Genomic DNA, 15,274 nt, shown 5'->3' on the forward strand with positions numbered 1-15,274 from the left:
TTGTCACGAGGCATCGTAAAAATACTCGTGCATACTTTGTCCAAGTATGTGTGTGTGAATGTGAAAATATGTTTGAGCAGAAATTCCTTTATGCCTGCATACATTGCTAAAACAGAGAAAAGGGAATGAATAGTGCTGAAAAGAGAGATAAACCCAAAAAATTTGTATTAAAATACTTAGTCCTCTAACTAATCAACTTCTCCTGAGAAAACAGTCAAATAATTAACTCTTTATGGGGAGAATGGAGCTTGTCAGCCAGCTTATCAGGATGCATGGGGCAACTATGTGTACAATACTGCCAGCTGAGTGTGACTATGCATTGAGATAGTGGATGTGTCAGCTGGATTACCTCTTGGGAATACGCTGTCAATACTTTTGTCAAAAGGCCTAATGGCCAGCATGTTGCTTGCTTATAGTTAATGCCTCCTATTTGATGGAAGCTATCATTCATCAAGAGATGAAAGAACCAAGAGAAAAGAATGAAAGCAATGAAAGATAATGGACTGTTCTTTTTTCTTTATTAATAATAGGAAATAACTAACTTGGGAGGGAAAAAAAGTACATACAGACATCTCTCTGTTTAACTGGAATTTTTATTTTATGTATTTGTGGTAGTTTAGGCTGAGTGCCTCCTAGGCTGCCACATACTTACATCTCCAGTGTCTACCCAGGAGGTGGACATGGGATATAATGTATTTCTACCCATAAATCTCACACCCTATAAATTCGTCTGCAAAGTCATTCTCTTCCTCTTTCTTCCCTCTCTGCTCCCATGAGCCCTCGGGGTTTTGAGTACACCCTCAGGTGGGAAGAAGGGAAGTGTTGGGGAGCCTTTGAGCGTGGTGTAAGGGACTCCGTATGCTTTGGGATTCTTTGCCACTATGCTTTGTAGTTTCTGTAAAACACTAATTGCTTTACCATTTAAACTTTCCATCCCTATCCAGTCCCACTTGTGTGAGTGTCATTCTTTCGTCCCTCTCGGGGCAATAGAGGATCTCTCCAGCTCTAAACCAGGACAGTACTGATAATTTTTTTGGCTTAGTATAACAGGTTTACTTCCAAGCAGATACTAAAATTGTGTTCATTTATTTCTCTGCGGCCTGTGCTTGATAGTGTTCATATGAACAAGGCATCTGACTTCCCAGTGGGTGAAGTGGTATTTCTTTTGTGCCTTAAGGATGCTGGGCCGGCTCTTTGATATGGGAGTGAAACCTATTGCAATGTCAGCAGGGTTTTTCATGAATTTCAGCCTCCAAAAGGTTTCCTAACGTGGTTTAAATGCTCCTTAAGACTGAGGACAGCCTTCAGTACCAAAGTATTTTTCATTGCAATACTTAGGTTCTGTTCCTCAAATTCATACTGGTTGTCACTTTGAATTCAGGAGTGCAGCTTCAATTTTACAGCATTGTGAAGCAATGGGCAGAAATCATCTCTGTACTTGGCCTTGCTGGTTTTATCAGAGAATAGGTTGTCTAAGCACTCCATAATCCTTTTCAGCTAAACCAGTTGATAAACACTGTTGGAACTAACCCTATTAGTTTTGCCTGAGATGCAGCAGAGGACATTCAGGTGGGATTTTTTTACTAACAGAGCTGTGCAGTTAAGTAACTTCCAGTAGCTAGTGGAAAATGATGAGCTGCTGGGAGTACTGACCTCTCAAGCCATCCCACAGTTAGATACAGAACAGGATGCCTGTTTAAGCAGAAGACAGGAGATGACTTTGCATATGCCAACCACAAGGTAGTTAACTGATATTTATATACCATATTGTTTCTCTACTCAATAATATTTATTATATATTTCTATTTTAATATAATTGTTTCTAAGTGTACTAAGTATAGTATTTTGACTGCCTTTTAGAAAATATGTGTTAATACATGTGATTAGCAAAATTAATTATATTTCACAGTAGTTCCTTTTACATATTTTTGTCAAGTAAGCAAAATGTAAGTGAATAATTTTTTTCTGCTAATCTTCTTCTATGATTACAGAATGCCGAGGCCTGGAACAATTTATCAACTGCTTATATCAGATTAAAACAGAAGTAAGTACTTCAAAAGGATTAGAAGATAAAACTTTCAAAGTAAATAATGGAGATTTCCTTTTTTTTTTTTTTTTGACATTGAGTTTTTTATTCTTATATTATGGTTACCTCATATTTGTAATCTTATCCCTTCAGTTCTTTCTCCCAGGTTGGACACTGATAACATAGTTTGCAGGAAATAGAGTTTCATAAGCTTAACTGGTAGCCACTGCTCACCCTACACTTTTTTCTTGTTAAAAGTATTTATGATGTAGTAAAGTACAACCAGTGCCAAACATTCACTTTAAAGATGGAAACTAATCTGACTGTGAGGTTAAAAAGATATATCTATTTCAAGCAAACTATATATGTGAACCTATATGACAGAACGTTAGAGGTTGGAAAGGCCCTCCAGAGGGCCCCACTCTCAGGGTGTACCTGTAGTAGTGCACTTCAGTATTAATTTATTCTGGGGGAATGAGTGATGCTGAAAGTTTATATTCTTACTGTTCAAGCCTCTACCAAAAAAGAAAAATAAAAGTGGAGGAAGAATTTTAAAAATGAAAATAAAATTTGCATATTTAAGTTAAATGTTTTCTTCTGCTTCTTCATCAAAACCAGGGTTTACTATGACCAGGCTTTTAAATAAGTCCCCCTCATGGACTGTACATTTGGGTAAGGCTTAGCAGAGCCTCATAAAACAGACAAATATAAAATGTGTAAGTCATTTTGAAAGTGTATGCAAACAGCTTGCTGACACCCAGCTGAAAGCGGTTTTGTGTATTCTGAATTTTTTCCAGAAAAATTAATTGAGATTAAAACAGACTCTACTCTTCTGTTTATCAGAAAAACTTCTCTGGGTTCCAGGAGGCATTTGAAACCTAGATCTTGTATTTCTCAAACTGGTTCTGGCCCCTCTGTCCTTTGGGTGCAAGATTCGTGATTTCCAAAACAGGCCGATGTACTGGTACTGCCTACTGTTTCCCTGTTTGGATGTGAACTGATTTAACTGTTGGCCTGGTTAAGGATACTCCATCATTATATGATTCGTTAAATACATAGGGAATTTATTTTGAGAAGCTGGAGGACTCTATTAGTGCAGCAAAAGTGATTGTTTGATGAATACAATTTTCATCCCAGCCCTCTGGTGCCTTGTCTACATTTAACAGCTTCATGTGATTGGCATCTTGCCCTCCTGATAACCTGTTAATGTTTTGGAGAGGATAGGGGAGACCTAATCCTGCAGATCATAGGTGTTGAAGAGCAGTTTCAAAAATGGTTTCTTCATTCAGCCAGAGCACTTTCCAGCCTGTCAGATATCTGTGGCAGATCCCATCTTCCACTGTAGCAAAACCACAGAGGAAGGAGCACCTCTCTATGCTTCTCTGGTGTATATATCAAAATTGGGATCTGAAATCCCTTACTAAGACTGTTAACAGTGGAAAAGACCCAATTGTTAGTACATTTACTCAGCAACATCATGTATTTCAGTGTATCAGAAGAGAGGGAAAAGGAGAATGAGCATGGGAAGACCCTGCCTATGGACTGTTCTGCTTTAACAATGCCAAATGACCTGTTGTCCTTCAATAATTTTGCTTTATCAGCCAGCTCTCTTCACATGTGTTTGATAACTTTTTTTAATACTATGGGCTTAGATTTACAGTTATTTACATTTCTCCCTGACCCAGCCATTCCAGACTTTTAATGGTCTGATCCACTAGTTAGGTATTCCCCTCTGCTGGGTGGGATATTTACACTGTCCTGGACCCTCTCTTTGAAACTCAGCCAACAATTTCTTTGTGTTGTCTTTCTTTAGACATAGCACTTTTAGCAACTTACTCAAGCAATAGAGCAATTGAACTGAAAATTTTTAAAACAAGCCATCTTTATATGATCTTTATTAAGAAGAGATTTAATGTCATACTTTCCCAAACACAATTTTTACCAGACCAGGAAAGCTTTTTTTCAAGTTTCATTTAAAACAATTTATTCCTTCATGTTTTTTCTACATATTTTCACTGTCTACTTGAGACTAAACTTCAAACTCTTGAAGTTCCAGTAACCATATCACTCTGATTCTCTAGCAAATCTTGGTTTTAAGTTTCCAATTTAGTGAAACTTTTGGCAGTACATTTAAAGCTTTAAACAGTAGGCACCCAGACTTTACACTTCAGATTCCATTAGGACTTGTGCTCTTTCTTCCTCCTTTCTGGCAGCATTGGTTGCACATCATGTAGGAGGTCATATCTTTGTAGGTCAACTGCTTTCAGCTCACATTCTTGTCTAACGTTTTCTTGTTAAAAATTCAGAAATTAAAATACTGACATAATTATATTGAATTTGGCACATTTATATTGAATATTTGTAAAAATGTAATTAAGAGAGCTGACATAGGAATTTCCTATTTCAGACTCTACAAAGTGTAATGTGAACTGAGACAAAGTAATTGTCAAGAGAGATTAAAGAAATCAGTATTGTAAATTATGAGCAATAACTTCTACACTGTACTGTTTTCTAAACCTAACTTTTTAAAATAAGCAGCTTTTAGCTGATACCATGCCAAGTGATTTTAGTGTAGAATTTTTCTATATTAAATTTTTAACATGGAATCATCTCTTTTACTCTTTTTTTATTATTGATTAGAATCAAAGCATTTCGAACCCTCCAAGAAGCTCTCAAGTGCAACTATGAGCACTGGCAAATATGGGAGAACTATCTTCTCACCAGTACAGATGTTGGAGAGTTTTCGGAAGCAATTAAAGCTTATCACCGGCTGCTGGACTTGAGAGAAAAGTACAAAGATACACAGGTGAGGAAATTGCCATCTTATGTCATCCTATATGTTTACTAATTTTTCTTGTGAGAGATTTCTGCTGAAAATGGTATTAATAATAATAGTACACATACCAGGGAAGATACATAGGCCAGCCATTTATTTTTTTGAGATCTGACTCTAAAATGAAGTATTTGAAATAAAAATAGACAGAATGGTAAATTTGGCATCCAGATCGCTAGATTTTGTGGAAGGCCAAATATGAGCCTTGCAGTTTTAAGATCTATTATTACATAAAGCACAACACATAGCCTCATATTTTCATATTGTTCCTGTGTATATTAATATCAGAAATAATATAAACTATTTAGTTTATAGGTAAGCTTTTCCCATGTGTTTGAAAAATTACACAAATGAACCTTTGAAATTGAAGTTTCACAAAGTGAGTGCATTGCAGTCAAGAACACTGATTCTTAATAATTGTAAGAAAGACAAAGAAAGGAGGTGTTTTGCTCATCTTTCACTGTAGTTAAGTTCATTTTACTTCCCTGGTAACCTTAAAACTGCAAATTTATCATTCTGGATCTGGCATCTGAGGATTCTCTTCTTATTTGAGCACTATCAAGTGTGATTGTGAAGCTACTAAAAATCGTTTGATTAAGTAAATTTTTAGATGAAAAGAGCTCTTTGGGCAGTAGTTGTGGAATGAGATTAACTGATAGTAAGTAGCATTTAAAAAATATTGGGTTCATTTCTAAGGTTTTTGTCCCCTGGTATTTTTTGTTCAGTTTTCAGTAAACACACATTATTCTCAAAAGCAAAGAAGAAGAAGGAGTGCAGATAGTGTGATGCCATACTAAAAACAGTCTCTGCACACTGACTCCCAGTCATTAAAAAAAAACAAGCTCTACGGCTTGTGTGGAATCCAGGGCAACAGAGCTTTGCTTTATTAGTTTAGTGTATATGGCAGTTTAAAATCTTTCAATGATAGAAACAAAAATTTTAACACTTAAGACAATGGTCTAAAATGGGAAGCTCTGGTACACTGCTAATACTTTGTGATGACTAGCACAACTCACTTGCAATTTGAATGATGAGTTTTAATGCCTCAGATTGCAAATCATGAATGTAAGGTGAATTTTAGAGCTTTTGGAGGGGTAATAGGTGATCATATTTTCTATTGTTTAAGTGAGAATCCAAGCTCTTTTAACAGAAAAGTAAGAACAGTTAGTTTGTCATATGATTTTATAAGGGCTATACTCTTATGGTTTGAAGGGAGAAGGGGTAAACTGTTTAGCTGGTATTCACATGCTACTACGATTCCTTAATGATTCTGAAAAGGTACCAGGTCCTATGAGGAGTGGCTGAGGTAACTGGGGTTGGTCAGTGTGGAGAAAAAGAGGTTGAGGGGAGACCTTATTGCCCTCTATAACAACCTGAAAGGAGGTTGTAGCAAGGTGGCTGTTGGTCTCCTCCCTGGCAGCAAATCACAAGTCACACCAGAGGAGGTTTAGATTGGATTTTAGGAGAAACTTCTTCACTAAAAGGGTTATCAAACAGTGGAATAGACTCCCCAGGGAGGTGATTGATCCCCATCCCTGGAGGTGTTTAAAAGATGCAGAGATGTAGTGCTAAGGCACATGGTTGGATAATGTGGTTGGAAGGTCTTTTCCAGCTGAAATAGTTCTCTGATTCTGTAAGATGTATAAACTTTTCCCCACTTTTTCTGTTACATCGGTATATTTCATATTTCCATTTTGATTTATTTGGGTTATTTGCCATTTCTTGTAGCTGATAAAATTCAGTAATTAATTCTTGGAATGCATGTTAATTGAGTCATTCTATAGAAGAAAGTTGGTTTAGGAAATAAAAATATCAAGAATGCTTAACTGCATATGTTTTTATTTTAACTGTAATATACTTTTGATTGCTGTCATAATTTTTACCTTTCTGCCAGTGAACTACGTGTTGGTTGGTGAGGATGCATCCCCTGTCCTACTTTTTTTAGAGTAGTTGTATATTTGTGTAGAGATCATCTTTGAAATGGATTTTATTGCTCTCTCAATATGGCTATTAGTGTGATTTCCTCATAACTATTAATACCACATAACCAAAATAGTTGCCAAATGATAGACTCACAAGTTAGCAATTGAGAGCATGAAGTTATTTGTATATTCGTCTATCCTGAATGCAGGACTTATGAAACTTCTGTTTTGTTTTTATCATTCTTTCTGTCTCATGCACAGAACACAGAACAAGTAGTTCACTTAATAAGCCACATCTTTTCTAGCTTTTATTTTATTCTAATTGACCATGTGATCCAATGTCTTAATTTACATTTGGTGTTTCTCTTTTTTTGAGAAACACTGAAGCACTGCAAAACTGTTTTCTAATTTTCAGTGTCTAGTTTGGGACATGAAGAGTCATGTTCTTTTCAGGGACACTTGATATTATATAGTATTTCATCCATGCAAAGCCCACTTCCCATTGAGTTCACTAGCAGCTGCACACGCTCAGCATTTCTGCAGGTCAGTTGCCTTCCAGTTTCTACTTCATCCACTATACATCTTTCAGTTTCTGCAGGTAATTAAATACACATGAACAGCAGTGTCTGCCAATACAATAATTGATCTGGTTCAGCCTGTTTACTGATCTTTTTATAACCATATTATAAGGTGAAATTATCTTACTGACAGTTTCCTATGCTATTCGCTATCGTACTATAGCCTCTCCTAGTAACCCAGTTTTGTGTTTTATGTCCACCAACCATAGAACCTTAAAAATTATGTTTAGTTGAGTTAATCCCCCTATTATATTTATCATTGCATGTACTAATATTGATTTGAGTTGAAATAAAAACTCTTTCCTGCTGCTTTTTTAAGGTGCTGGCTATTCTAGTGAGAGCAGTAGTGGATGGTATGGCAGATCGCACAGGAGAGGTAGCAAGTGGATTGAAGAGGAAATTGCAAGAGCTCTTCGGCAGAGTGACTTCACGAGTGACAAATGATGGGGAGATCTGGAGACTTTATGCTCGACTTTATGAAAATGGACAGAATGATAGCAATGAAGATATTGAAAAGGTAAATTGTATTGAGGTATATGATTTAATGAATACCACACTTCTGGTACAAACCTTCTGTTCTCTGACAAACTATAGTCCTCTAGAAGGCATGCTTTTGTTCCAGAAGTGTTCCTCTTAAGTTTATTTTTAGTATCTCTAACAGCAAAATATTTTGTCACAGCTTTTGTGGATTTTTCTTTTTTTTAATCTCCCTTTTTTATCAGCATTTCATTTTAAAACATCCTATCACAGCACGTGTGCATTGTCATGGGTTTGTATTCTGAAACTTTTCTTGCAGCAGTTTAATATCTATAACGGTGGTGATTATTGGTTTTATTTCAACTAGAATCTTTGATTCTGAAGACAAAATACTGCAGCTTCTGGATTGAAGTGGATCTCAGTGGCACAATCCAGTGGCATCATAAGCCATCTGTGTTCTTATTTGCACTCACTAAGAGAAAATGTGTTTAGGATAGTGTGTACTACTGTTAGAGCTTTGTCCCTACATGCTATTTGATTCTTAATCTGTGAACCATAGGTTTCTCTTCACCCATCTCTGATTTTTCTGCATTAACTGCATTTCTTGTTCCTATTACTTCCCAGGTAAATCAATTGATTTCTAAAGTAACCTCTCTGTGGAAGTGTTTGCTTTGTTGTATGCTTTGTTGTACAAGCGTAACCTCTGGAAGTGTTTGCTTTGTTGTGTGCTGGAGTATACTTTGCATTTGGTATTAAATTTCCAAATTTCAAATAGCCTTGTACACTCCAAAAATATTTACAGGTTAGCAGATCTTCACTGAAGCTGAAAATGCACAAGGTCAGCATTCAGTATGTGTTTCCTAGTAGGGGTATGCCTTTGGGTCGGGCAAACATGTCAGTCTGGAGGATTGCATGTCACTTGATGTCAGGCATGCTAGGCAGATGGTTTGGCCTACAAACTGAATGCCTGTGGGGTTAAACTTATAATTATTTGGGCCTTAATCACTGTCTTCCTTTTTGCGCTCTGCCCTGTGAAATGCCTTGTTCAATCATTGCCAGTGTCCTTTGTACCTCCAATTCCTCCCTTTTTTTTCCTTGTCTATTTTTCTTTACCAATGAACAATAAAAGGGATTTGGCCTGTTTAGAATTCAGAAATACAGACACTGCAATATCCTGTAATATATCCTCAAATTCTTACTCAGACATGCAAAGTAGCAGAAGCCTTGTCTATACTATAAATGCAATCATTTTAGAGTCTGGTTACATCACATTATTTTTCACTAACCCACTTTAAAACATGTTTTCAATTTGTAGAACAGACAGCAAGTTTAACTGTGTTTCCTAATCAGACTGGTTATGGAACATGCTTACAGTCTAAATTGCCCTGCAAAATGGAATTATGTTTATCAATACTTAAGGTATGCTTACATGTTTACCCAAATATATTGATACAATGGTACCATAGATACAGATCATAAAGAAGCAAAACTGCCTACTGCCCCAGCATATAACAATTCACAGTGTAAAAATTAATTTACAATGCACTATATATTCACTGGCAGCTTTTCTGATATACATTATCAAGTAAAAGTGTTTAAAACAGTATTTATTGGCTTCACTACACAAACACCATGATTTGTTAGTCAGAAATTAAGTGAATGTAACTATCTGTAGAAAAAAATCCTGTTATATCAGTGCAGTTTTCCATCCATGTTTATTATGCCAAAAGTCAATGAATTCTGAAAGGCCATTATTTAGTGTATTGTAGCATCACAGGAAAAAAAGATATGAACATATCTATCACAGTGTCACGTACCTCCTTGCAAATGTGGAATCTGCCATTATTTAGTGCGGATTTAATTATGTTTAACCAGCATTGTTCCTGACGTTGCATTTGAAAGAGCAACTTTGTCTGGCTATTGGAAAGGGTAGGTTGTTGGGTTTCTGTATCTTTCTACTCTGCTGCCATATCTGATGTCATTAATCACAAAAATCTACAGTTACAATTCAAAACAGTGCTTTGTAAACCGAATCACAGTCAGACAGGGTTAAAAATTTAGGAGTGTAAAACTACCAAAGTGTTTTTTTCTTCAGCTTATCATATATTTACCCCTAATACTTGATTTCTCATTCAGTACTTCATTCTTTACTATGCTGAATGCGTCCAGTCCAGCCCTTTCCCACCCAGGAATCTTTGCTGCATTTAAGTTTCCTGATGATTGACATCCAGGCTATGAAAATCTTCTGTTATTTGAACTTTCCCTATCTCATAACCGTTTCCTTCCAGGATAAATTCCCCTTCCAGAAGCTCAAACAAACAGTCCAGGAGACTTTGAATTCTTTCCCCTCCCTGACATCTGTCAGCACACCCCCTATAATTTACTGCCCTGACTCAGACATGTGCAGAGACTGAAATAAAACTGCTGTAAAAACTGGTTTTCCTTCTCTTGGAGATTCTTGCCTCTGCTAGCCAGAACTACTACCAATTATAATCCCATGACATTAGGTTACTATGAATAAATATAATTTGCTTTGGTTTGACTTAACACCTTTACTGCAATTTGCAGCAGCATGAGCAGTTCAGTTGCCTGTGCGGTAGTCATTGGAACTCCCATGGGAGGGAGAAGGTGGAAGCTTCTAGGGTGATGAGTGCCCAAATTCTGATTCCTGTCTTTGTCCATGTGGTGGATTGAAAAATCTGCCCCCCAACATTAACTTTGCCAGACCAGCTCAGTTGGAAGCAAACGGAAGCTGTATTTACAGGCAAAACTACAATCTACAATGAAATGCAATGAATATGTACAAATATACAATATTTACAGGTATTTACAATTAACAAACAGCACAAGGAACCCCCCTGGCCAAAAGACCAGGGGAGCTGCAACAGCTTCTCCCTCCCTGTCTCCCCCTTAACACCCTTTACACAAGGGAAAAGAGAGAGAGAACATTATTTGGCAAGAATACATATACAGAAAGTTTTTTGATGCATTCAATTGTATCTTATTTAGGTATAAAATTGCTGCTCGAAGTGGGAGTATGAGTATTTTGATGTTTTTATTGTGCATTTGATTATGATGGCGTGGCAAACATGGGTCACATCCATCAATCTAGACAGATTTTTAAAAGATTAAAAATTAGACAGACATTACTTTATATACCTCTCATACTTGACATGCAGTATAGGTGAAAAACATCTGTGTTAGCAGTTGGTGCTTACCATTGCAGAGAATGACAGTGCTCCAACTCACAGGAAATCAAACATAGTAGATACATTCATTGTCAGGATTGAGCATTAATTTCATAGAAAGTTAAAACTAAGTTAGTGTCCTAGATTGTTTTCTCACATAGTGATAATTTTTTTCCTTCCTTGCAGTCACTGCAGTGTCTCACCAAGGCACACAAATGTGAAATTCAGTCAAGTGACTGGGAGAAAGATGTTTTTTCTTTTAAGAAAATAGTGAAAGGAGCCATAGAGATTGCACATGGTAAGTTTTACCTGAAAAGAACTTTTATTATTCATGAAGAGTGTAGCAAATATTTATTAAGCTCAGTAACATATAATCTGATCAATATTATACTTCACCCATTATATTTATTCCTACTATTGGGAGTCTTCCAGCATAGATCATCAAATGATAGTGCGTACAAAAATATACTTGGAATCAGGCAGAAATTGTGTTGGGCAAGTCAGAAAACATGCGACTGCTAAACATGGAATCAGTTAATTTCATAATCTAGCAATTTCATAGTGCAAGTGAAAATGTATCTCTAGTTCATCTCAGGAGGTGGACAAAATTTAGACTCTAAAACTATTCACTGTGCTGTGATATTTACGTTTAAGAAGGATATATAAATATCTCTAGGGTTTAGAGGCATCTGCTCAAACTTGCTTGGCATTATTTTTATTTGTGTTTCTTTTGGGGTTATTTACATTTAAAATTTTCTTTGGAAGGCATCAAAGTTTTTAATTGGATGTTGTTTAATGATTATTGCGTAGAGGTAATGCTTTTCTTGTTTTGGCGTCCTTTTCTTCAATGTTTGGATTCTAGTGGCTATAAAATGCAGCAAAACCAAATCAAATCATCAAGAAGCTTTGCAGATACTTTCTTCAGCTCGGCTCAATTTACGTGGCTTGTCATCCAAAGGAAAGGTAGGAATGTGTGCAAGGTAGGAATTTTTGTTTGAAAGCTGCCAGAAACTGTTTCTCTGTTTTGAGTCATATATGATACCTGCCTGTCCCAGTGTATCATCAGATGAATATTCACCTCTATGCTGTTAAGGATTCTAGTTTTAAGTAGATTTTCCTTCTTCCTGCTAGGCTTTGACTGAAATAAACCTACTAGTCTAAAACATAGCACTGACATTGTACAGTAAGTTAGAATTTTCCTTAAAATGTTGGGAAACAGACTCAAATGTTTGGAAGAAATCAGTCATTTCAAAGACCTGTTCCTTGAGTGAGTAGTCACAGGGGAAGCAGGGCAGCCTCAGAAAGAATGGGTATAAACTTGCAGTGTTTTAAAAACAAAGCTATTTATTAAAAGCAAGAACTAATTTTTAATAATATTTTCATGGATATCCTACCAATTCAATAATGATTTGTTGGAAAATGTCGTCATGCTTGAATCATATGTTTGGGGTTTGGATTCATGCCTCCACTGCCAGGTACCCAAAGAGCCAAGTCTCTTTCTTGCACCATTATTATCCTGATTTTACCCTTCATTTTACAGCATGAGACACAGTCATTCTTTAACTGAGGACTGATATGGAATGCGCTTTCATTCAAAGTACACTTAATGTCTGAAAGATACATTCTTTCTGTCTGTGTGTGGGATTTAGTAAATGTGAATTACAAAGTATAACTTTTATAGCAGTGTACCTGTGTTACAAACTGTCAGCAGTGTGCTAAACTTGGCTCGCTCTATTTTAAGTCCTGTAATTTTAAGGGTAAAAGTCTTAGGAAAGTTGTATAAGCAGATATAATCTGGCTCTGTAACTGTGCTTTTAAATACTGGCATAACTAAGTCTTCAGAATGTGGCCAAAATGTGTTGTGATTCATAAAATGTGGGTTGTTTTTTGGGTTTTGGTGGTGGTGGTTTGGGTTTTGTTTGGGTTGGGTTGGGTTTTTTGGTTGATTGGTTTTGGTTTTGATGGTGCATGAAACTTCCCCATGTTGCCTCTAAATGAATAGGTCTCTAACTGTGGGGGAAAGAAAAAAGCAAAAAAAAAACATTAAAAAATTGTAACATATTGATTTATTTAGCAGTCCTAGCCAGGAAGAACCAAACTTTTCTGTCACATTGCCAGTGTGAGGTTTTGGGGCTGAAAGTCAGAAAAGTTTCTGTATTCATAGCAGGAGTTTGTTCCTAGTTTTGTGTAGGACGTTCCCTTGTTCATTGACAACATTGTTCTGAGGCACATTGAAGACCTTGGTTCCGGCTTTTTATGTACATTTTTATTTATATACCTATGTTATCCCCTGATGTTTTGATGATATCATGATGTACAGATGTATTCCACAGAAATTTATTTTCTTAGTTTGTTTTTGTCCCTAAATGTAGGCTTTTAATTTGTGTCAAATGAAGTATGAATCACTTTCCCTTTATATAATAAAGGGGAAATATATGTTTGGGTCCCTCACCTTCCCCTATATTTCTGTGGAGCGGTACCTTACATAGCCTCCATAAGTCCTGGCCTTACAATAGCAACATGTTCTGGTACAAACTTGGCACACACAAAGCTCCAATCAGAGGCAAGTTATTTATCATATGTGAAGATTGTTCATGAGTTAGCTGCTTTGTGTTTCTTTTAATGTCTTAAGGTCTTTAAGAACAAACTATTTTTATTATTCTATATTTTTTGTTTTCTCTTGTATAACATAATTACAAACAGATTTGTGCATCCACCCACACGTGTCTTGTCATCAAATATTAAAAAGCATGTTTATCTGAGGTTTTGGAGGAAAAAAAATCAACAGAATATGACACTGGGAAAAATGGACATTAAAATTCACAACTAGTAATTTACCAGCAAGTGGGTTTAACATAAGTTGCAGTGACAGCATGTGAGATGCTCTTCTAATTTGAGTTTTATGGTAAAGTCTTTTACTTCTGATGGGATCAGGAGTCAGCATAGGCAGCCAGGTCAGAGCAGAAACCCACCTTCCACAGGAAGATTCAACCTCTTTGGTAAAATACCAGATGCATGGCACAGACTTCATATGTATGCACCTTCTGTTTATTAGTCACAAAATGGCCTTTTTAAAGAGAGAAATACCATCATAGGTACTGAAAATACAAATATCGGTGATGAGCTTCCTGTATTTTGTCTCTACACTGAAAGCGAGAAAATGTATAAATGTATTTTAAAATAATGTCTTTCTTTTTGTCATGCAGCAACTTTTTGTAGATGTAACAAGTAATGAAGTTCACAGTGAGATAGCTGATGAGGTGAAAACTATGGACAACATGATTGCTGAACTTCAGGAACTGAGCAACCAGCTGAGAGATCAGTGCTGACATAAAGACCATATTTCACAACAGGAAGACAATAATGTCATGTATCTTTTGCCACAACTTTTGCTGATAAAATTCTAATGTAACAACACTCTCAATAAACATTTTTTCTGTACAGGGTGGTTCTTGGGGTCAGCTTTCTTGTGGTCGGCAGCTCAGGCTGCTTTTTAAATTTTTTATCTGCTGCCGCTGTCTTACAAAATTGGTTCTTCAGGCCCTACAAGTTCTGGAGCAGAACTTGTGTTCTTGTATTTCTAAAGTGATTATTGCAGATTAGTTCCACCTGGCTACATCACACTCAGGTACCTGGCCTCCATGGGACACCCCATTTATGTTGCAAGTGGGGGAGCAGGATTGGCCCCACGGCAGGAGGAGATGCACAAGCACACAGCAGAGGCAGGAGCTGGGCCCAGCCTATCAGGCTCACCACTAGGGCACACAGCCAATTGGAGGATGCGTCTGATTGCCACTGGCCAATCAGAGCAGCTGCAAGGCTGTCCCCACAGCACTGGGACACTGCGGTGGGCTCAGGGTAGAGTGAGACGGAGCTAGGCGTGCAGTGACTGCTAGGTTATTTGGGCACTTTCTGACTTTAATTTGGTGTTAATTGCTTACAAGGGAGGAGGAATGGGATGCTGAGAGTAAAAATTTAGTCTTTATTTATTATTCTTGCAATGCAACCAAAGTCTTATTTAAAATACTTATATCTGACTAGACCTGAGTGAGTGATTTTCATCTAAAATATTTTGCATTGTTTCATTTTTGAGCATATTTACTATAGCTCTTTTTAAAAGAGGATTTTTTTTCCCGGGGTTTTCTAGAAACCTATGCAAAATAGCTCCCTCACTCATCATGATTTTGGAATTTTCTTCTGTATGAGAAGGATGCAGTCTCCAAAAATGCAGTTATCAGTTTTCTGGGTAT

The 15,274-nt window shown here is 36.7% G+C and overlaps 1 protein-coding gene across 1 annotated transcript in view; it reads left to right on the plus strand.

Moving 5' to 3' along the window:
• TTC27 (tetratricopeptide repeat domain 27) overlaps positions 1–14,353 on the plus strand; it is a 111,405-nt gene extending 97,052 nt beyond the window's left edge. The window contains exons 15-20 of the mRNA XM_054399091.1: positions 1,992–2,044; positions 4,667–4,832; positions 7,679–7,876; positions 11,211–11,322; positions 11,887–11,987; positions 14,231–14,353. Coding sequence (XP_054255066.1) covers positions 1,992–2,044; positions 4,667–4,832; positions 7,679–7,876; positions 11,211–11,322; positions 11,887–11,987; positions 14,231–14,353 — 753 coding nt within the window. The remainder of the gene's footprint in view (positions 1–1,991; positions 2,045–4,666; positions 4,833–7,678; positions 7,877–11,210; positions 11,323–11,886; positions 11,988–14,230) is intronic.
• Positions 14,354–15,274: the final 921 nt, after the last annotated feature.

This window comes from Indicator indicator, chromosome 2 (assembly GCF_027791375.1).
Source record: "Indicator indicator isolate 239-I01 chromosome 2, UM_Iind_1.1, whole genome shotgun sequence".
Taxonomy (NCBI): domain Eukaryota; kingdom Metazoa; phylum Chordata; class Aves; order Piciformes; family Indicatoridae; genus Indicator; species Indicator indicator.